This window comes from Polypterus senegalus, chromosome 1 (assembly GCF_016835505.1).
Source record: "Polypterus senegalus isolate Bchr_013 chromosome 1, ASM1683550v1, whole genome shotgun sequence".
Classification (NCBI taxonomy): domain Eukaryota; kingdom Metazoa; phylum Chordata; class Cladistia; order Polypteriformes; family Polypteridae; genus Polypterus; species Polypterus senegalus.
In genome coordinates this window covers 22,710,713-22,732,697 of record NC_053154.1, presented here as the reverse complement: position 1 = coordinate 22,732,697, position 21,985 = coordinate 22,710,713, and the positions used below count along the sequence as shown (strand labels likewise).

General features: G+C 39.4%; 1 protein-coding gene across 1 annotated transcript; it reads right to left on the bottom strand.

The window, feature by feature from the left end:
• Positions 1-3,783: 3,783 nt before the first annotated feature.
• Positions 3,784-15,043, bottom strand: LOC120523359 (dispanin subfamily A member 2b-like). Its single transcript, XM_039744621.1, has 2 exons — positions 14,828-15,043; positions 3,784-4,190 (listed from the first exon to the last, which is right to left on the bottom strand). Exons 1-2 carry the CDS (start codon positions 15,008-15,010, stop codon positions 4,017-4,019), a joined length of 357 nt encoding a protein of 118 aa, XP_039600555.1. The 5' UTR covers positions 15,011-15,043; the 3' UTR covers positions 3,784-4,016.
• Between the last annotated feature and the right edge of the window lie 6,942 nt (positions 15,044-21,985).

The following is a 21,985-nucleotide window of genomic DNA, read 5'->3' as shown; positions in this document are numbered from 1 at the left end:
TATTCTATCCTACGACACTCCCAGTGAAGAATATAGATTATTTAAATGAAGTTAAAGTTTTATCTGTATAATTTAACAAACATATTTTGCTGCATTTCACCTTAAAAATGATATCGTCATCATATGTAAATACGCGTTTTATAAAGTGGCTCAGGTTGTGAGATATTATAACTGTAGTGCAAGTTTACAGTGGGGTGATTGTACTTATAAGTACAAACCGTTCTACAAGGAGCAATTGATTGAGTGCATTTAAAGTACTTGGGATGAAACTGTTTCTGAACCGCGATGTCCGTACAGGAAAGGCTTTAAAACGTTTTGCAGTGGCTGAGACAGCGTGTCCTTAAAGCTGTATACCGATAATTCTCTTTCCGATCAGCTGCTGCTGTGATTCACACTCAGATACAGTGATATAAATACTCCGAGTGGTGCAGTGAGAGAAATATGGAAAAAGATGATCCGCTGTGGCAACTCCTAACGGGAGGAGCTGAAAGAAGAAGAAGAAGAAGAAGAAGAAGAAGAAGGAGAAGTGAGCAACGCTAAAGCAGTTATAGTATTTGGAATACTATGGCTGTTCCCTGGACCATTATATTGTTACGAGTTAATTACAATCAGATGCATTACACTAATAAACAATATGCGGTTAGTTTCTGTGTATTTATAAAGCCGCGTCATGAAAATAAAGAGTAACCACACAGGAACAGTACCACTGCTTTGACGCTGGGTGCCGCCAGTCTGCAAAACCGAGCAGAGAACTTGCGTACGACAAGGCATGAGGTACGGTGGAAAAGTGTGTGGCTTTACACCAAGTGTAGGTTTTATATATCGCGATTTGAACTTGGAAAAGTTCTTACACAACATTTCTGTGCGTACGTACCGTTTATACATGAGGCCCCTGGTCATTTAAGTAGCAGAGGGGGTTGCTAATCCGTTTCAGCTGCTTTGGCGTTAATGAAATTAATGACAGGTGCACTAGAGGGGCAACAATGAGACAATGGTTTAACAGGTGGAGGCCACTGACATTTTTCCCTCCTCATCTGTTTTCTCACTAGTTTGCATTTGTCTATGGTCATCGTCACTACTGGTAGCATGAGGTGATACATGGACCCTACAGAGGTAGCACAGGTAGTCCAACTTCTCCAGGATGGCAGGCACATCAATATGTGCCATTGCCAGAAGGTTTGCTGTGTCTCCCAGCACAGTCTGAAGGGCATGGAGGAGATTCCAGGAGACAGACAGTTACTCTAGGAGAGCTGGACTGGGCCGTAGAAGGTCCTTAACCCATCAGCAGGACCCACCAGTATCTGCTCCTTTGGGTAAGGAGGAACAAGATGAGCATGGCCAGAGCCCTACAAAATGACCTCCAGCAGGCCATTGGTGTGAATGTCTCTGACCAAACAATCAGAAACAGAATTCATGAGGGTGGCCTGAGGGCCCGACATCCTCTAGTGGGCCCTGTGCTCATTGCCAGGCACCGTGAAACTTGATTTGCATATGCCATTGAATATCAGAATTGGCAGGTCCACTACTGGTGCCCTGTGCTTTTCACAGATGAGAGCAGGTACACCCTGAGCACATGTGACAGATGTGAAAGGGTCTGGAGAAGCCATGGAGAAAGTTATGCTGCCTGCAACATCGTTCAGCATGACCGGTTATGTGATGGGTCAGTGATTGTCTAAGGAGGCATATCCATGGAGGGATGCACAGACCTCTACAGGTTCCTCCTTTATGCACGACAATACCCGGCCTCACGTGGAAAGAGTATGCAGGCAGTTCCTGGAGGATGAAGGAATTGATACTATTGACTGGCCCCCACACTCACTCGCCTGACCTCAATCCAATAGAACACCTCTGGGTGGGACATTATGTTTCGGTCCATCCGACACCGCAAGGTTGCACCTCAGACTGTTCAGGAGCTCAGTGATGCCCTGGTCCACACCTGTGAGGAGATCCCCCAGGACACCATCCATCATCTCATTAGGACGTTGTCAGCCATGCATACAAGCACATGGGGGCCATACAAACTACTGAGTACGATTTGGAGTTGCTGCAATGAAATTTTTTCACTTTGATTTTTTGGGGTGTCTTTGAATTCAGCCCTCTGTAGGTTGATCATTGTCATTTCCATCAAACGATGTGGCATCCTTTTGTTCCTAACACATTACCTTATCAGTCCATATCAGTAGAGATATCCAGCAGGATTTTTTCCCATTGAGATCTGATGTGTTTTCAAAGTGTTCATTTCATTTATATATGTGTGTGTGTGGTAGAGTTCCACTCAGCTAACTTTGGACTTTGTACGTGGACTGTGTGGTGGTCAACTGAGGGATTAGCCCCAGCTGGGATGCCTGGAAGGACCGGGAGAGTTAATTATACCTCCCCTGGGCCATGAGAGGGCAGCCACCCCGGTCTGTATGGGGGCCACGGGAACTGAGCATGGAAACTCAACCCTACAGGGGCTCGTGGCCACCACCAAGGGGTGCCCGGAGGATTGAGCAGCCCTGGGTGTCAGCATTTCCGCCACATCCAGAAAGAACACCAGAGATACCCGGAGTGCTTCTGAATGCTCATGCGGCACTTCCGCCACACCAGGAGGTGCCTCAGGAAGATCGTCAGAGGGCACCTGGAGCACATCTGGGTGGATGTAAAAGAGGCCACCCTCCTCCAGTTGTAAGCCAGAGTTGGGAGGGAGAAGATGGAGCTTGCAAAGGAGGACTGGAGGCGGCTGAATAGTAGTGCAAAAGACTGAGCCTTGAAATTATGCACAGTATTGGGTGTGTGCAGTACTGCAATTAAAGAGTGTGTGTTTTGAGACATCGAGAGCCTCAGTGTCTGTCTGTGACTAGGCTCTCTTTCACAACTGTCATAGACTTAACCCAACCTAGTTGGTCTCAAACAGACGAGACTGCAGGTCTACAAAGTCCTCAAAGGTATTGATAAAGCAGATCCGGCAGAATACTTTCAACTAAAGGGGGAATCACATTCTTGAGGACACCAGTGGAAATTAAGGGAAAGTGGATTTTAAACTGAAGCTAGGAAGCTCTTCTTTGCATAGTGGAAATCAGGAACAAAGGACCAGGCCATATAGTTCAAGAAGAAACCTTAGGTATCTGAATGAGATATGGAGACAGCTTAACCATAAGATAAACAAGTGAGCCTGATGGAATGAATGACCTCCTTTTGTTTGTCAGATTTTGAACGTTCTCTGTTACTTCTTATGTACTTACCATAAATATTTTGCTTGAGTTTAATTTTACTAGAACATTACAAAAATGTTGACAAGCTCACCAATCCTATGCACCTAATTTCTCCAAAATGATATCAAGTAGAGTTCTGAAGGTCCCTCAAGCACTCCTCTCTGCCACACTACATGTCAAGTTATACCATGTTGTCTGTGGTTCTTGGTACGAAGAAAAACTTTCTATCCAATTTACATCTTAATAAGGAATTTCTGCCTGCTTAGAAATGGGAACATTACTTAAAGAGCTGGTGGGTTGATTAATGCAGTGCCCCCATGTGGTCACAGCACCAATAACTAAAGGATTTCTTTTTATTTTCTATAAGGAGGCTCTGGATGGGATTTGGATTCCTTGGTTTCCCAGTAGTTTATCTTTTATCATTTTTATTTTTCCCATATCTTTCCAATCATGAACAAAGTATACTTAATATCTCTGCAATCTGCTAACTTCTATAAAGTAAACTTCTATTGTAAAAAGTTTGGTATGCAAAAACTTGAATGTTGAATATCCCGTCACCAATAGTGAATAAACATATTCAGGATAGAGATTGTCGGTCATTGGGTTTTTAATGCAAAAGTTTATAACAGGCAAGCAGTTAGAAGATCATATAAGAAGTAAACCAATGTAGTGCAAAAAAACAGCATTCATTGATTAAGCGCCATAGCAGTGCAAGATACAATAGTGAGGGGAAGTAGTATTTCTCACATGGCTGGCTTGATACATTTCATTTAACAGGATGACAGACGTTATCTTGCATTTAAGGGTCTCTCTCGCTTTCTTTCAGTGTGGACCTTTGAATTGAGATACAGCTGCTGCTATCGTGGTTGCATAAATTGCAATTACGATGATAAACACAATGACTGACAGGACTGTTGCAGCAATGTTGAAACGCTTCGCCGAAGCTCCATAACCAGTGGCCAGGGTCAAGTTTTTTGCAAGCTTTTGATCTCTGGACTGTAAAAAGAAGAAAAAACAAAAACACATAAAACACTGCGGTGTGACGTTCGGTATTATTCAATTTCATGTAATTCATGTAATGGTAGATACACTCTTATAAAAGGTGCCAGAGTGGTTCTTTAATATGACGCCATAGGGCAACCATTTTTTTGTTTCCAAAAGACCCCTTGACATGAAGGTCCCAGGAAGAACGTTTATTTATCTAGATCCATAACAGACTCCATACAGTAAAGAAACATAAATAGATGGTAACAGATGTGTGAAATACCAATGGGGTGTGGACTCTTGCTGCATATATACAGTACGTTTAGGTTTTCTTCATCTGTCAGTGTCCTGATAGGTAGCTTACCATACATTCAACATTTCAGATTTTTTAACATATTAGGTTTTTCAAAGGACAAAGAACCAACTTCTTATGCAGAGATCCCTTCTCAGAATAAAATGGTGCTTTGTCAAGCAATAGCTCTACGTGGAGCCACACAACCCAGTACAGAACTATAAAATACCATTAAAGAATCAGAGTGTACAATCCCACTCACAGGGAAAAATAAAACATATATTTTTAAAAATTGATGCAAATGTGGATTAAGTTACTTACTGGAGTCTCAATGTGTAAAATGTGGGCTGACTACAAACATGTAAGATCTGACTCCTCAGCCCACCGGGACCCCTTTAAACAACCAAAACAGATAACCAAATACATCTGATTACCATGACTTTGCAGGGTCGGAAATCAGAATTTCCGGCCATGTCTCACTGCCAGTGTCATGTGTAGATGGCCTTCTGTGTGTCTTTTGGCTTTAGAGAGAGTGAGTTAGTGAGTCTTTTGTTATGGGTCCTATTTGTAGGAAACCATCTTGTTTATATGAAAAAATGATCTTAATCTTATGTTTTATCTGAAAGTCAGTAAGAATAATACAGATAGCACCAATGTCCTGCCATTTTTTAACTCAGTAAATGTTCATTGTTGGACCGGATTCAGACCAGAGCAGTTGGCACTTAACCAGTCTTCAATTTACGCATGTTCTATGCTAATCCTTTTGTCTTTTGTTATTAAATGGTGCGTCCTTTGGGACTACAACACTCCTTTTGACTGTTGATCTCTCTGTCTATACTAGACTTCATGTTATTAATAGACGTGATGGTATTTTAGAAGAATTAAGTGGATAGGACTAAGGGGCTTTGTTGGGCTCAATGGCCTGTTCTTGTCTAGACTGATCTAATGTATTGATAAGATAGATAGATAGATAGATAGATAGATAGATAGATAGATAGATAGATAGATAGATAGATAGATAGATACCTTAGGTACCCAGCCGGGACGCTCAAGAGGACCAGAGGAGGGCTTATGCCTCCTCCAGACCATGTGGGGACGACTGACCTGGTGGCTTTGGGGACCACGGGAACAGAGCTTAGAAGCTTAACCCTATAGGGGCCCGTGGTCACTGAGAGGGGGCGCCTAAATGCCTGAAGTGCTGGGGGGGAAGAAGACCAGGGATACCCAGAGTGCTTCTGGGTGCGCAGCCGGTACTTCCGCCACACTGGGAAGTGCCGGCGGAAGCTAATCGGGAGGCACCTAGAGCATATCCAGGTGAGGATAAAAGGGGCCACCTTCCTCCATTCGATGGCTGGAGTCAGGTGGAAGAGGACAGAAGTCGGAGGAGAGGAGTGGTGGTGGTCAGAAGAGGAAAGGCATTGTGAAAAGAGGCCTGGACATTGGGGTATTTGGTGCTGCGACACTGGGTTTGTGTGTGTTCATCATTGCATATATTTGTAAATAAACGTGTTGTGGTGCATTTAATGATGTCTACCTGCCTGTGTCCGGGCTTTTCCCCACAACAGATAGATAGATAGATAGATAGATAGATAGATAGATAGATAGATAGATAGATGAAAGGCACTATAGATAGATAGATAGATAGATAGATATGATAGATAGATAGATAGATAGATAGATAGATAGATAGATAGATAGATAGATAGATAGATAGATAGATAGATAGATAGATAGATAGATATCAAAATTTGTTTTTAACATGAGGTAACATTCTGAAGCTGTTTATTCCTATTCAGAGTCTGGAGGGACAGAAGGCCATCACTCCAACATTGGACACCAGGATGAGACCACCCCAGGTTGAGGTGCCTGTCCTTTGCCTGGTCCACCTGTGCACACACCTCTATAACTTAACTTCACCATGTAATCTAACAATCTGACAATCACCTCTCAAAGACAGAAAGCCAATGCAAGCATGGATTGACTGAAACCAAGCATGGAATTCAAACTCAGGACTAAGAGCTGCATCCCCACGCACACCTTCTTTTAATTTTCTTTTTCAGTTCATCTTCCCGCAAACATGTGTGAAATGCATGGAGCAGACACTCCATTGGGATTCAGAGTATAGGCTAGTGATTTGATGGTTTATACAGAGAGTCTTGAGTGTCCAACAGCTATGATCTACTCCATTTCATGCTTTCTTTTGTATTTGAGCTCCAGGCTCTCTGTTGTCAAGTAATCTGATCTTTTCCAGAAACTTGGACCGCTTCCCAGAGTCCATCACGGAATTGTCAATTTTGTAAATGCTATTTTCCAGTAAAGGCCATCATGATTATATTATTTGTACTCTGCTACATCCTGATTTGATTTGTGCTTCTAAACATCTACCGACTCTCTAACTACTTTGTTTTTGTTTCCATTAGCAGATGCCATAGCTTTGTTGGCGAAGGATGCAATTTAAAATTCTCCAAAAAGGCAATGTGAAGTTAAATTTCTGTGGCACTGACTGAATGTGAGCATATCACTCACAGCCTGCCCTTTCATAACTTTTATATATAAAGAGCCCATTTAACATCATTAAGGGCAGTCCTTCAGGAATAGCTGAAAAGACCAACGTCATTCATGGATCACTTCAATCTACTGGAGTTATCATATTTGTCAGTCCATCTAAAAATATAATGTATGAAGAAATTGGTAATTCTTTGCCTTTTCCTCAGTCACAATTTCTGTCCAAAGCTGCTGGAATTTGTTAATTTTAATAGGTCAGGGTGACGAAGGGCATTGCAATAGTCCTGATTTCCCGTGTAGGGGTTCCCATTGAATACACAACATGGGACTTTCTTTGAGATTTAGGGAAAATGGGCACAAGTACATACTGCTCCAGCATGGTGGCATGTTTCATTGAGTGTCACCTAGATGAGGTGTAATGGTGCTTTCAATCTTAATGAAACAAGTGTGTGTGTAGATATTACCAGTCCCACCCACACTCTTTTACAAATAATGGCACTGCTGTGGGTTCTGTGGTTCCTCATAAAGCCACTGCTTAACAAAGAACCATTTAAACTTCGGAAGTTTCTTTGCATATTAAATTGGTTCTTTGAGGTATAATGAGAAGTCAAGCAAAATGACCCCTTTTATTGGCTAACTAAGAAGATTACAATATGCAAGCTTTTGAGGCAACTCAGGCGCCTTCTTCAGGCAAGATGTAATGAGGTTTCAGATTTCTTTGAGTTTTAAATTGTTGCTAATATGTGGACAAAACAGATACTAAAAAATCAAGTAAATGTGAACTTACTGATTGTATGCAGGAAACGTTCCTTGAAAATCATGAGTCCATTTGGCATTTGATAAGTCTTTTATTGTCCATCAATGGTTATTTATGGAGACTTGTTATGAATCTAAATAAAAGGTTCTCTCTGGAACCTTCATGTGGATGGCTCCTTTGGGAAACTAAAATGGCTCCTCTATGAGATCGCTCTGAAGCACTGCTAACTATACCACATTGTGGGCTCCACCATGGTAGTGTATGATGAAATAGTGTTAGGATGTAAAGCTCAGGTGTGAGGTTTTATATAATCCATGCAATGCAACAACTTCTTCAAATGATCTCCTACATTCAGAAAAAGTCCTGTGTCCCTGATACAACAATTTATAAATGAGGGACAGGCTGTGATGAACTTACATTCCCATTCGATATCGGTTTTATTCTCTTTAAGGGATGAGCTACAGTTTTTCAAACAAACAACTTTGATAAGGTGCCACATGAGAGGTTGGGCATCAAACTAAAAGAAGTGGGAGTTTAGGGTGTGGGGTGTAGGTGGGTGCAGAATTGGCTCAGACACAGGAAGCAGAGGGTGATGGGGTGAGGAACCAAATCAGAACTGGCTGATGTTAAGAGTGGTGACCAGTAGGGGTCAGTGCTGGGGCCAGGGCCGGATTTAGATGAAATAGAGGCCCTAGGCCAGGGGTGGGCAAAGTCATTCCTGGAGGGCCGCAGTGGCCGCGGGTTTTTGTTCCAACCCAGTTGCCTAATTAGAAAACAATCCTTGCCAATAATTACATTTCATGGCTTGTTAGTGCTTTAACTTATTGCTAATAAGGAGCAATTAAAAACCGAGAATGCAGCCGTTTAAGACTTGAATAAGCAATAAGGGTTCAAAATCTTAATGAGGGAAACAACTAAAATGAAGCTGAAGTGTCACTTGAGCAATAAGAGCTTCTTGTTGAGCAATTGGGTTGGAACAGAAACTTGCAGCCACTGCGGCCCTCCAGGAATGACTTTGCCCATCCCTGGGCTATTCCACTTATGAGGCCCTTTCACCTCCCATTTTTAAGTTTGTAAATTACATGAGAGATAATAAAATAGGCCCCTCTTGATCTTGAAGCCCTAGGCTGAAGCCTAGTTAGCCTATAGGAAAATCTGGCCCTGGCTGGGGCCACTGCTATTTTAATATATATATATATATATATATATATATATATATATATATATATATATATATATATATATATATATATATATATATAAATGATTTAGATAGGAATATAAATAACAAGCTGGTTAAGTTTACAGATGATACCAAGATAGGTGGATTGGCAGATAATCTTGAATCTGTTGAATCATCAAAGAGGGACTTGGACAGCATACAGGTTGGTCAGATTTGTGGCAGATGAAATTTAAAATCAGTAAATGTAAAGTATTACACATAGGAAGTAAAAATTTTAGGTTTGAATACACAATGGGCGGTCAGAATATTGAGAGACCACCTTATGAGAAGGATTTAGGAGTCGTAGTGGACTCTAATCTATCGACTTCCAGGCAGTGTTCAGAAGCCATTAAGAAGGCTAACAGAATGTCAGGTTATATAGCGCCTTGATGTGTGGAGTACAAGTCACAAGGGGTTCTGCTCAACCTTTATAACACACTGGTGAGGCCTCATCTGGAGTACTGGGTGCATGTTAGTCTCAAAAAGGACATAGCAGTGCTAAATAAAGACCAGAGAAGAGTGACTATAGGCTCATTCCAGGGCTATAGGGGATGAGTTATTAAGAAAGATTAAAAGAGCTGAGCCTTTATAGATTAAGCAAAAGGAGATAAAAAAGACATGATTGAAGTGTTTTAAAATTATGAAGTGAATTAGTCCAGTGGATTGAGACTGTGACTTTAAAATGAGCTCATCAAGAACACGGGGACACAGCTGGAAACTTGTTAAGTATAAATTTTGCACAAAACAAAAAGGAAGTTTTTTGCTTACATAAAGAAACATATACACAAAAAAAGTGAAAACGTTGTCAAAGTGGCCCATCTTAAGATGGGTGCAGAGCAATTATATTACAGTATAGAGGGAATTCCATTGAGAACAGTTGACGCACCAGCAAAAGCAAATCTTGCTCTAAGAATAGTAAGAAACTTTTACATTTATACCATTCATCCATCCATTATCCAACTCGCTATATCCTAACTAGAGGGTCACGGGGGTCTGCTGGAGCCAATCCCAGCCAACACAGGGCGCAAGGCAGGAAACAAACCCCGGGCACTGTAGGGCACACACACACCCACACCAAGCACACACTAGGGACAATTTAGGATTGCCAATGCACCTAACCTGCATGTCTTTGGACTGTGGGAGAAAACCCACGCAGACACGGGGAGAACATGCAAACTCCATGCACGAAGGTCTCCTTACTGTAAGGCAGCAGCGCTACCCACTGCGCCACCGTGCCGCCCTACATTTATACCTTTATCATATAATCCCTTTTTCCAGGGCAGGGTCACGGGAAAGCTTGAGCCTATCCCAGCAATCTAAGGGCACAAGGCAGGAACAATCCCAGGACAGGGTGCTAGAACGCTCACTCACACATCCACACGCACCCGGGTCGTTTTAACAACTCAAATTCGTCTAACCTTCACCTAACTTGCTTGGTGGAGGAAACGCAAACAGACATGGGTGGGGATCTTGCAGACTCCGCGCAGAGAACAGAACGCCCCCTTTATCATGTTATAAAATTAAATGCATGTCCCACTCCTTTTTTTAAAAATTCATATTGCTTTATTTGAAACGTTATTGACGCAGCGCTTAGTGCTAACGCCAAGTTTTAAATTTCAAACCTCACTCACTTGTAGTTGCAAATAACGAGCGTAGTGGTGTAGCTAGGGGCGGACGAAGGGGGAGCGGCACATTTTTGGCCAAAAAGCGCAGTAGAATTCGTGTGTAGGCCTAAGCAGCAGGATTCGGAAAAATATCACTCATGAATGAAAAAAGTACAATTCACTGATTGTTATCCACAAATGCTTCAAAAATGATTTTCAGACTGTCCTTCTGTGACGTCATCAGACACAGCAGTTGAAATGTATGAGGCAATAACAAAAATACACATAAACAATACACCGATTATAATCTCTAGGAAGATAAACAATAAATTTACAATTTATAATTTCGTTTCGCTATCAATCCAAATGCGGTCTTGCTCTGCGCAGAAAACATCCCCACCTATCACTTACACAATACTCTGGTTCTGGTTTTGGCAGTTTATATTAAACTAATAATTAGAAAACGGCTCATCAGTGCGTCTATACTATATTCTTGTCTAGTTGATGCTTATAAATAATTATATGTGAAAAATTATTGCCGTTTCTCTATTTATGAAAAAATCTACGCAAAATTGATCTTAATTTTTCTCTGTACGTTATTTTATTTTTCTATCTAAATAGGTTAACTTATTCAGATATGTTGGAGGGCGACAAATTGAAGCACCGCCCCGCCCTGAGCGGCACGAACTCCAGCTACGCCATTATACTAGCGTGTACATTTTCTCCGTGTATGCGCTTTTCTTTTTGTTTTTGGTTTTCTAGTTACTTTTCTTTCCTTGCATTTATTAGATGGCTACATTTTTCTTTTATTCCTTTATTGTTAAAGCTGTTCTTTTCCTAACTCCAGTTTTGCTTCTAGGATATACTCCTGTCCCTCGCGATCCTGCATTTAAAGAGGCGAATTTTGAGAATGTTATTTTATTTGGGACGTTTTGATCATCTGCCCATATATGTCGTGAGCCCGCCTGGTGATCCGCTACAGCGCCGAGTCAGTTCCAACACTCTCACGGCATTCGCGAACACACCCACATTCATTTACGCTGAGCCAATGCTTTATTTGGAACATTATCCCAAAACCACTGTAATTCAAAACTTAAATAAAACTAATTCCATTACTTTTCTAAGTGTATATTTGGTCTGTGCATACGCAGAGTTCCCAAATTCTCTCGGTTTTAAACTCTGTTTTCTGCTTCAGACCTGCACTAACCGAGCACTCTGTATATACTCCGTGGTTTACTTGTTTGTGTCGCTTTTGTCCGGACGTTTATTTTCCTTTCACATCCTGAACACTCCATAAGAAGTCAAGTGAAATGAATTGTTTCTTTCTTCTCTTTCCCTCTGAAAAAAACATAGATGCTAATCAAAACCAGAACAAATACATTCAGTGGCAGCTTCCGTCCTGTGGTGTCCTTTGGTGGCTTCAGACGTCCAGCCACCTGATCTTCGGGAAACCCTCACTTTGTCCTGCCTTGCGTGTACGATTTGAGCGAAATCACTTGGTCACCTTGAAGTTTTTGTTCCTCAGAATGCAAAAGTTTGGGAGTCGTCAGAAACAATTTTCAGCGTTTCTGCAAAAGGGGCGTTCTATATATATATATATATATATATATATATATATATATATATATATATATATATATATATATATATATATATATTCAGACTTTATGCAAACATAGTTTTTTGGGCCGTTGTGTGTTTACAGCAATGCAACAATTATTCATAACAGTAATCTTGCGCACTGAAACAATTAATTTATATTGACAGCTAGAACGCTGCTTGAATGTAAAATTATGTGCATTTTATCTGTTTCAAATAATTGTTTAAACCATTATTTTGTATTACAGTTTTTTGACTGAAAAAACACTTCATTTAAGGTATTTTTTACATTGATATTTACATATTTACCCAAAAATTTATATCCAACACCACACTATTTGGCCTCTTACTCCTTGTGCCTGTGGTTTTCTCTGTGTGAATGGAAACTTTTTACAATATCAAGTCTCTTTCAGTGTCCCTTTGCCAATATTTCACTTTTAACTGTCACCTTATAAGTAAAACTGGATTAAAATGCATGAACTGAGAATATCTCACATTACAGTGCAGACCAGTCCAAACACAAATTTACAGTAATATGCTCTCCAATGACAGAGGATGGCTAAGCCTGTTGTGATGCATTTTTCAATGCAGTATTTTATTGTGGAAAATTACAGATAATTCCTGTGAAATTCTGGCAGTTTTTTTTATAGTACAAATGTCAAACTTTACTCACGCCCCACATTCACAAACAGAGGGACAATGTTAACAAACCCTGGGGAGCTGCAGTCATGCCATGTTTGAACAGTAAAGATACAGGCTCTGTAATAACATTCAAAATATAAGCACAATTTACTTAGTCTTTGTTGGGAGGTTAAATATTAAAGGAATGCACACTTCTGTTCAAGACAATATTATAATATCCACCATAATAAAAGGATAAGTGCATATCTGCGTGCCTATCCAGTTGCTATGTCCAACTGATGGGGAATAACAAACATTTTTAGTAAAAAAATGCACTGCATTTGTCATTCCAACAGATGGTGCATCAAAAACATTAACAGGCTTTTATGAATCCTATAGCAAATGGCATATAACAGGGACATATGTAGGGCATTTGTCTTTCCAACAGATGGTGCATCAGAAACATTTGTAGTAAATCATTGTATTACTACGTACAGTATGTTTCTGATGTACTCTCTGTTGGAATAACAAATGCAATGCATTATATTACTACATGCATTACAAAATACATTCCAATAGAGGGTGCACTGCAGACCTTAACGCTGAGATCCAAGTAGATTACCTGGATTGGATCCCGTCTTAGACAGGTAGCACAATATTTCACAAATAATCAGGTAAAGGAAGACTTGATTTAAGTCGTCTGACTAAACTGCCTGTTTTTCATGTTGCAGTAATACAACAGCTTTAGTTCCAGTTTAGAAAAAGCATATTTTTTTTCAGTAAAACTTTATATATCACTTTATTCACAGAGCAATAGAAGAAAAACGACGAAGCGGTAAATTCAACAAAAAGGGTGTTTACAGACACAAGCCATCCCGTAAATGGCAATCTTCATGGATCGCTCAGGGCTGAGACTTAGATTTTAGGGGATTGATGCTGGGTGGCGCAGTGATAGCCCCAGTGTTTTGTAGTAAAAGAGAAGGCGGTGTTCCCTGGGTGGAGTTGGCGAGTCCCCAGCCGTGTCTCCGCTTGGCTGTGCTCTCTTCCCAAAGACGTGCATCTTAGTAATATTTGTGATGCTAAAAGTAGCCACGTGTGCGTGTGTTCACCCTCCCTGTCCACGGATTGTTCCAGTCTTTCGCCCGATACATGTTGCGATACCCGACCCAGCTTCTGGATACGCGTGTTTGCAAGATGGATGGCTCTGGTGCCTAAATATTCATAACGGTTTAGACAAGGAGCAGGAAGGACCGAGAGGCAGAAACTGAATGAAGTGGTATGTTAATTTCTAAGGTAGCCTTTGGAGCCTATAGTAACGTTTATGTCGAGGCACACGTACATTTCCTAACTCAATCAAAGACATGGTTCATATGTAGATTTTTCCACGAGGACTTTTACAATAACAAGAAATGTTATTATTATTATTTTTTTATTAATGTAAAAGTAATAGTGAAGACGAGTAAAATTCAAGCAAACCACTAAAACGATCCCTGTCCTTTGAGAGAGTGACAGCCACAGGTGACATTTAAATACAAGGGCACCGATGCCACGATCCGGCCGAGGGGTTTAACAATGAGAAGAATGAGCGCGACAAAGGAATATAGCTTTAGAGAAAAGACCAAGCCGAAAAAACGGCACAATGTTAGTATTTGATTTTAAAGGACGTTAGTGCTGCATTCACGATTGACGCGGCTGCCACAACGATCCCGGAGCTGTACCTCTCCATTTTGAAGTTTGCACACTCTTCAAGTCTTCGTGTAACTTTTCTTCAAGTACTTCCAATTGCTTGCTTATCGCCCATAACCTTAATAATATAAATGTTATAATTATCAATAACGATCAAGCGTGATCCTAACATGCCAGAGCGTCTTGGCCAGGTCTGCTTCCTGACTTCTCTCCGATGCTGCCAGGGTTAGCCCCTGCTCATTAAATTTATACGAATTACGCCCTAAACTACATGCGCACAAAGTATCATTAAAATAAAACCCCGTAGACTGACTGCTAAAATCAGAGACAAATAACAAAAAAAGCTATTTTAATTGTACTTACTTTAATGGAATACCACAAGGCGACGAGTCCAAGGCAGCAACAATTTAAATAGCCGAAGCTGAACAGAGACCACAACACATGGTCTTTTACGCTCGTTGGATCCTGTTCAACTTGTACTACCGTAGCAGGGTAATAAGGAGGGGCACTAGCGTCCTTCTGAGGGTGTCCGACTGAAGCTTCCATCGTGCTGCTCTTTCTCAATGCGAGCAGTAAGGATTGCAGCGAGCGCATTTATAGTCTGGCGTCGTTGCAACAAACCGACCACCCCCAGCCCGCGCCCTCCCTGCACCCAAGCATACAACCTGATTAGCTTATCTTGACATTTCCGTAGAGCGAATTTTTCAGGAAACCGTTCCCTTAAAAACTAAAATGAAATAATGCAAATTACAAGCGGGTGCAGACGGCAGATCCAGAGGTCGGGGGTCGAAACCCCCAGCCGGCCGCATGTCCGTTTAGAGTTTTGTAAGATCTACTGGCGTCCGTTTGCGGTGATCCGTCGTTGTGGGCGGGGCTCAGCGGCTCAAATCCGTTCTTTATGCTTTTTTTGTTTTGTTTTTATTTATCCGTTTTTTTAACTGAATACTTTTTTGTGTACTGTATATGCACTTATGTGAAAATGTTAGTGCACCCCATAAAATATTGTTTTTTTAACGTATGTGAACAGATCAACAATTGATTTGCATTTAAAAAGTATCTGTACATAAAGGTGATGTACTGGGGTTGGACCCTGCTTGGGGGGGGTGAATGAAAGTTTGTACTTTGTAATAATGTATTCAGTGAGAAATTAACAGATAATGCCATTTCACTTTTTGGAAAAAGTCAAGTCCCCCCTTTGGTCTAATAGCTGCAGTTTCCTGTAACTGTCTCAGTCTCTGACATCAACCAGAAAACCCACTTCTCCATGCAGCTGTGTGATGTTTGAGGTGTGTCTTGAAGGTCACTCTTACAAATACAGGTTTTTTAATGGCGCTTTATGACCCTTTACTGGGTTGTGTGATCCCTCGTAGCTCCATTCTTAAGGAAGCACCCTTTAATTCTTAGGAGGGTTCTTTGCATTTCAAGTTGAAATCTTAAATCTGCCTGGCAGGACACAAACAGATTAAGGAAACCTGAACTTAGCTTGAGGTAATGCATGAAGCAAGAGTCCTTTTAAAATCATGAATTATTGAAATTTCACTAATCTTTTACCATCTCTTCATGGTTATTTACTGCATGGAGCCTGTTACAGATCTACAGCTGTGGCTAAAAGATTTGAGAATGACACAAATATTAATTTTCACAAAGTTTGCTTTTTCAGTGTTTTTAGATCTTTTTGTCTGATGTTTCTATGGTATACTGAAGTAGAATTACAAGCATTTCATACGTTTCAAAGGTTTTTTTTAACAATTATATTAAGTTCATGCAAAGAATCAATATCTGCAGTGTGACCCTTCTTTCTTCTTCAAGAACTCTGCAATTCACCCTGGCAGGCTGTCAGTTAACTTCCGGGCCAAATCCTGACTGACGACAGCCCATTCTTGCATAATCAATGCTTGGGGTTTGTCAGAATTGGTGGATTTTTGTTTATCTCCCCGCCTCTTGAGGATTGACCACAAGTTCTCAATGGGGAGTTTCCTGGCCATGGACACCAGATTTAGATGTTTTGTTCCCCGAGCCACTTAGTTATCACTTTTGCTTTATGGCCCGGTGTTCCATCATAATGGAAAAGGCCTTGTTGGTCACCAAACTGTTCTTGGATGTTTGGGAGAAGTTGCTCTCTGAGGATGTATGGATCTGGTGCATGTGATTCTAATATGAGGTACGGAAGTAGTGATAAATGTAGGAGCGGACTTACTTTAACTGCGGGCAATACTTGCATCTATAATGATTTATGTTATACAATAGAAATAAAAACATAAATATGACATGTTGTTTGTTTTATTATATCATCTTTATGTATAGAGACTGTTTAAATGAAGATAAATCTTCATGTGTTCATATTTTAATGTTGTAGTATCCTGAGTGACTGTTTACTCTATTGCTTCCTCCGGTAATACCAACACTTTGTTAATTTACTTAAGAGATAATGCTTTGTTATATGAATATTTATGATTATTCTTGTCTTATGTGTATTTGTCCATTTCTTTTGTCTGCTGATTAATAAAGTATCTATCTATCTATCTATCTATCTATCTATCTATCTATCTATCATATAGCGCCTTTCACATCTATCTATCTATCTATCTATCTATCTATCTATCTATCTATCTATCTATCTATCTATCTATCTATCATATAGCGCCTTTCACATCTATCTATCTATCTATCTATCTATCTATCTATCTATCTATCTGTCTATCTATCTATCTATCTATCTATCTATCTATCTATCTATCTATCTATCTATCTATCTATCATATAGCCTTTCACATCTATCTATCTATCTATCTATCTATCTATCTATCTATCTATCTATCTATCTATCTGTCTATCTATAGGGGCTGGGCTGTGTTTCAATTTGCTGCCCTCCAACATATCTGAATAAGTTAACCTATTTAAACAGAAAATTAAAATGACGTTTAGAGAAAAATTAAGATACATTTTGCATAGATTTTTTTCATATATAGAGAAACAGCAATAGTTATTCACCTATAATTATTAATATGCATCAACTAGACAAGAATATAGTACAGACACACTGATAAGCCGTTTTCTAATTATTAGTTTAATATAAACTGCCAAAACCAGAACCAGAGTATTGTGTTAGTGATAGGTGGGGATGTTTTCTGCGCAGAGGAAGAATGCATTTGGATTGATAGCGAAACGAAATTATAAATTGTAAATGAGTTGTTTATTATCTTCCTTATTGCCTCATAAATTTCATCTGCTGTGTCTGATGCCGTCACAGGAGGACAGTCTGAAAATTATTTTTGAAGTATTTGTGGATAAAAATCAGAGAATTTTACTTTTTACATTCATGAGTGATATTTTTCCGAACACTGCTGCTTACATATGAATTGTACTGAGCCTTTTGGCCAGTAATGCCGGACCCAAAAATGTGCTGCCCGGTGCGAACTGCCAACTCTGCCTGCCCCTTGCTATGCCTCTGCTATCTATCTATCTATCTATCTATCTATCTATCTATCTATCTATCTATCTATCTATCTATCTATCTATCTATCTATCTATCTATCTATCTATCTATCTATCTATCTATCTATCTATCTATCTATCAAGTTTTTGAACCCCACCGTGAATGCTGCAGGCTTGTAATATAAGACCTTGTTAATCAAAAATGATATTAATCAAATGCTATAGGCACTAAACAGCAGAATAGATCATCTCAAAGGCAGACAATACACTTATAGCAGTAGAGTGTTGTACCGTGTTAGCCATAGATTGATAGAAAAGAGGTACAGACATTGTGACGGGTGCAAGTCATACACATGCGGCAAAGCAGTACAGCATCATTCTGTCAGTGTTTGGTCACTTTAACTAAGAGCAGGCTGTGCCCAAGCCCTCCAGAGAGTTTTAGCAAGACCCTTCTTTTGCAGTTAATGCCAACACAAGCCCTTCTCCTATCACTTGTTGGCTGAATCCTGAAGCCCAAAGGGGGATCTTCCAATACAGTATAGCTTTAATGATGCTGTCTGCTTTGTGACAATGATATACTATATATGGACCACTGCAGACGTACGTGAACACACCTGCTTAAGCTGTGGCTGAGTTACCAACAGCATCAACATAACAGTCTGCACATAAAATGTAATCTAATATCTAAAAGGACTTATATCGATCAAAAAGCCGCCTGTTTATATACAGGTATATGGTATTATCATCATACCAAGATCAAACTTATCAGGAAAGCCAGCTCCATCACAAGGCAAACCCCTGGACACGCTGGAAGATGTTGTGAAAAAGAGACAGAGGGCAAACTTGGACAACAGAGTGTCCAACAAAGTGTAATTGCAGACTGCAGTAGCTATGAGGTCAGACATGTAATACCCCAACATCACAAAACGCCTTCAATGTCAGTTACGAAACACCCATCGCATTAGCATTACACTGTAAAAAATGTCAGTAAATTTAATGGTAAAACTACTGTAAATGGTGAAGGTAAAAGACCTTTTCTGTAAAAAAGGAAAGTTACCTTATGTTGTACTGAAAATTACCTGAAAATCTTAAACAATACATTTCATTATTTTTTACAGCCAAGTTCTGTAAAATTGATATTTTTCTACCTTCAAAACATGCTAAATACCGTTTATTGATGCATTACAGTTATAGTGAAAAAATCTGTTAATTTTACAGTGTAAAACTGTAGTGAAGGTAAACAACCGTAAAATGTAAAACGGTAAATCACTGTTTCAGTAAAACCGGTTACGATATTTGCATAAGGACACGCCCCTTTTTACAATATTGTTCCTGGTAAACCGCATACCTTTGAATAGCAGGGAAAAAAACGTAACCTAAGTTAGCAGACTTATTTTTCTCCGCCAGGCTGAAGGTTTTTGAGGTTATGGAAGCTGATTTATGGTGGGTTGTATTTGATAAGTAGGACACCATACACCATAAAATAAAGCCATACTTCCCCACCGGACAACGTGCCATAACTTCCTCAAACATTGAATTGTTTTCAATGTGTATAATTAAATGGTGCATGTATGACAATACATATTGTTTATTGATTGTCATATTTATTACACAACATGAATTTCTGGTTATGGTTAAACATTCCCTTCTGTTGGAATTTGTTGCAAAGAGCAAATAGGTTTTATTACAAAATTATACTGTAGACCTAAAAATATCATCACCTTATTAATTACAGTAAAATTCTGGCAACCCAGCTGCCAGTATTTTACTGTAAATGTAACATTATTTTTAAAGTGTACTGTAAAGCAAAAAATATTGTTACCTTCTTTTTTACGGTAAAATTCTGGTGACCCCAGCTGCCAGTTTTTTACTGTAAATGTAACTTTTTTTTTTTTACGGTGTACGGCCCCGTTACACAATGGCTACGATTAGGGTTGTGGAAGGGTAATCTGACTCAAGCGGCGTTTCGTGACTGACGTTGTATGCGTTACCTGACCTGTATCATACAGGTATTGCAAGCTGCAGTTAGACCCCCTTCTCAAATAGGATGCCCTTCATCCCCTCCAGGAGGCGCTCTCTTGGTGCAGTTTTAGCCACAGACACGGTGAGCTAAGAAGCGCTTCTGGGGGTCTTTTCTGCCCACAGGTATCAGCCAATCCAATGCTTCCATCCGATGTACTCATTATGTTTATTTTTACTTATTTCCTTATTCATTGATTGGCTGTAATATTTATCCTACAAGTATGTACACTGTAAAAAATAAAATGTGAAATTTACGATAAAAAATGGTAGCTGTGGTTGCCAGAATTTTACCCTAAAATATGATAACAATATCTTTTAGGTCTATGGTATAACTTTTTAAAAGCTGTTTATTATACAGTAAATAACTGTTAGCAGTGAGGTTTTCACACTGCCAACCATTAAACCATCAGAAATGAAGTCAGAAGCACAAGCCAATAAATTGCATCAGTAAAGCAACACCATTCAGTAGCAAATATGTGAGGCCATTTCATTTCATGCATTGAAAAAAAAAGTAAATGTTTAATAAATATGTGGCAATTTGTCTGGAGGAGAAGAAAAGTTTGCTTTTGTGTTGTATGGTGTGTTACAGATTTGCCAGTTTATCAAAAACAACCCAGCATAAATCAGCTTCCAGTACCTCAACAGCACTCGGCGAAAAAGGTTTGCTAACTGTGTTTACGTTTTTATTCCCACCATGCGAGTGCGAGTCATTGGGAACAACAGGACAAAAGGGGGCGTTGCTTTATGCAAATATCATAACTGTAAGCACGCTAACTAAATGCATAAATAAAGAAAAGGAAAAAGATGAAGCTCTGAAAAATTGCATCCTACTCTAAATGGCAAAAACACAAAGTTATTTTACTTTGGCTGCACATTAAAGAAAATTACTACGTGAAGCCTGGACATTTTGAGTACTTAATGTATGGTAAATGTTTCAAGTTATAGAACAGATACACTTGGTCACCAGTGTATTAGAGTAAAACTGAGCGGTCAACAAACAGCAACTTTTCTTTTAATAACTTTGTGTTGTACAATGGATGGTATAACAAGGTTTCCTTTCACAGAAGAGGAAGGTATTTTTTCAGGCTAACAACGTAGAAACTTTCACATTGGTCAATAAGTTTGATTCCACTCTTTTGGTGTTCCTGAAGCAGTGCTTTACCGTTTTACATTTTACAGTTGTTAACCTTCGCTATTTAACAGTTTTACATTGTAAATTTAATGTTTACTTTTAAAGTGTATCCTTCACTGTAAATAATGTCAGTAAATTTGATGGTAAAAATATTGTAAATGGTGAAAGTAAAAGACCTTTTCTGAAAAAAGGAAAGTTACCTTATGTTCTACTGAAAATGACCTGTATATCTTAAACAATACATTTCATTATTTTTTACAGCCAAGTTCTGTAAAAGCGATATTTTTCTACCTTCAAAATATGTTAAATTCACTGGTGCATTACAATAACACTGAAAAAAATCTGTTAATTTTACCGTTAAATAGCGAAGGTAAACAACCGTAAAATTTTAAATCGCATATTAATTAGATCACGAGGACAGCATTTTTTCACTTAAGAAACATAGAAAACGTTAGACTTCTTATAGCATTTAGAGATGCTGAGAAATTAATCCACGCTTTTGTTTTCAGTTGTCTATATTACCGTAACGCACTCCTCTCAGAACTACCAAAAAAGACATCAATCATTTGCAACAAGTGCAGAATGCAGCTGCTAGAATCCTAACTAGGAAAAGAAAATCTGAGCACATCTCCATATATATATATATATATATACTGAGTATACTTTATACATAAAATGTATGTTGTCGTACCTTGCATAACTGAATAACCTTTATGGCACATTAACAATTCAATACATTTATGGTCATACAGTATTTGGACTTAATAATCTTCATGTAGGAAAAGCGTGACTCGCATAAATAAGCAGAGCCGAATAATGCAGTCAAGGAGCTTTTGAATTCAGCTGATTGAAAAATGACGGCTGTCCGATTAACTGCAATTTTAGTTCCCTCTCCTTTCTCTTTCTCAGAGCGCTTTTTGGAAGGACGTCAC

What these genes read in the sequence shown, in the direction of transcription:
- LOC120523359 (XM_039744621.1), bottom strand. Translation starts at nt 15,010, where the DNA reads ATGGAAGCTTCAGTCGGACACCCTCAGAAGGACGCTAGTGCCCCTCCT. An exon ending in CCTTGTGGTATTCCATTAAA is followed by an intron (nt 4,191 to 14,827) that starts GTAAGTACAATT and finishes TTCTTTTTACAG; the next exon opens with TCCAGAGATCAAAAGCTTGC.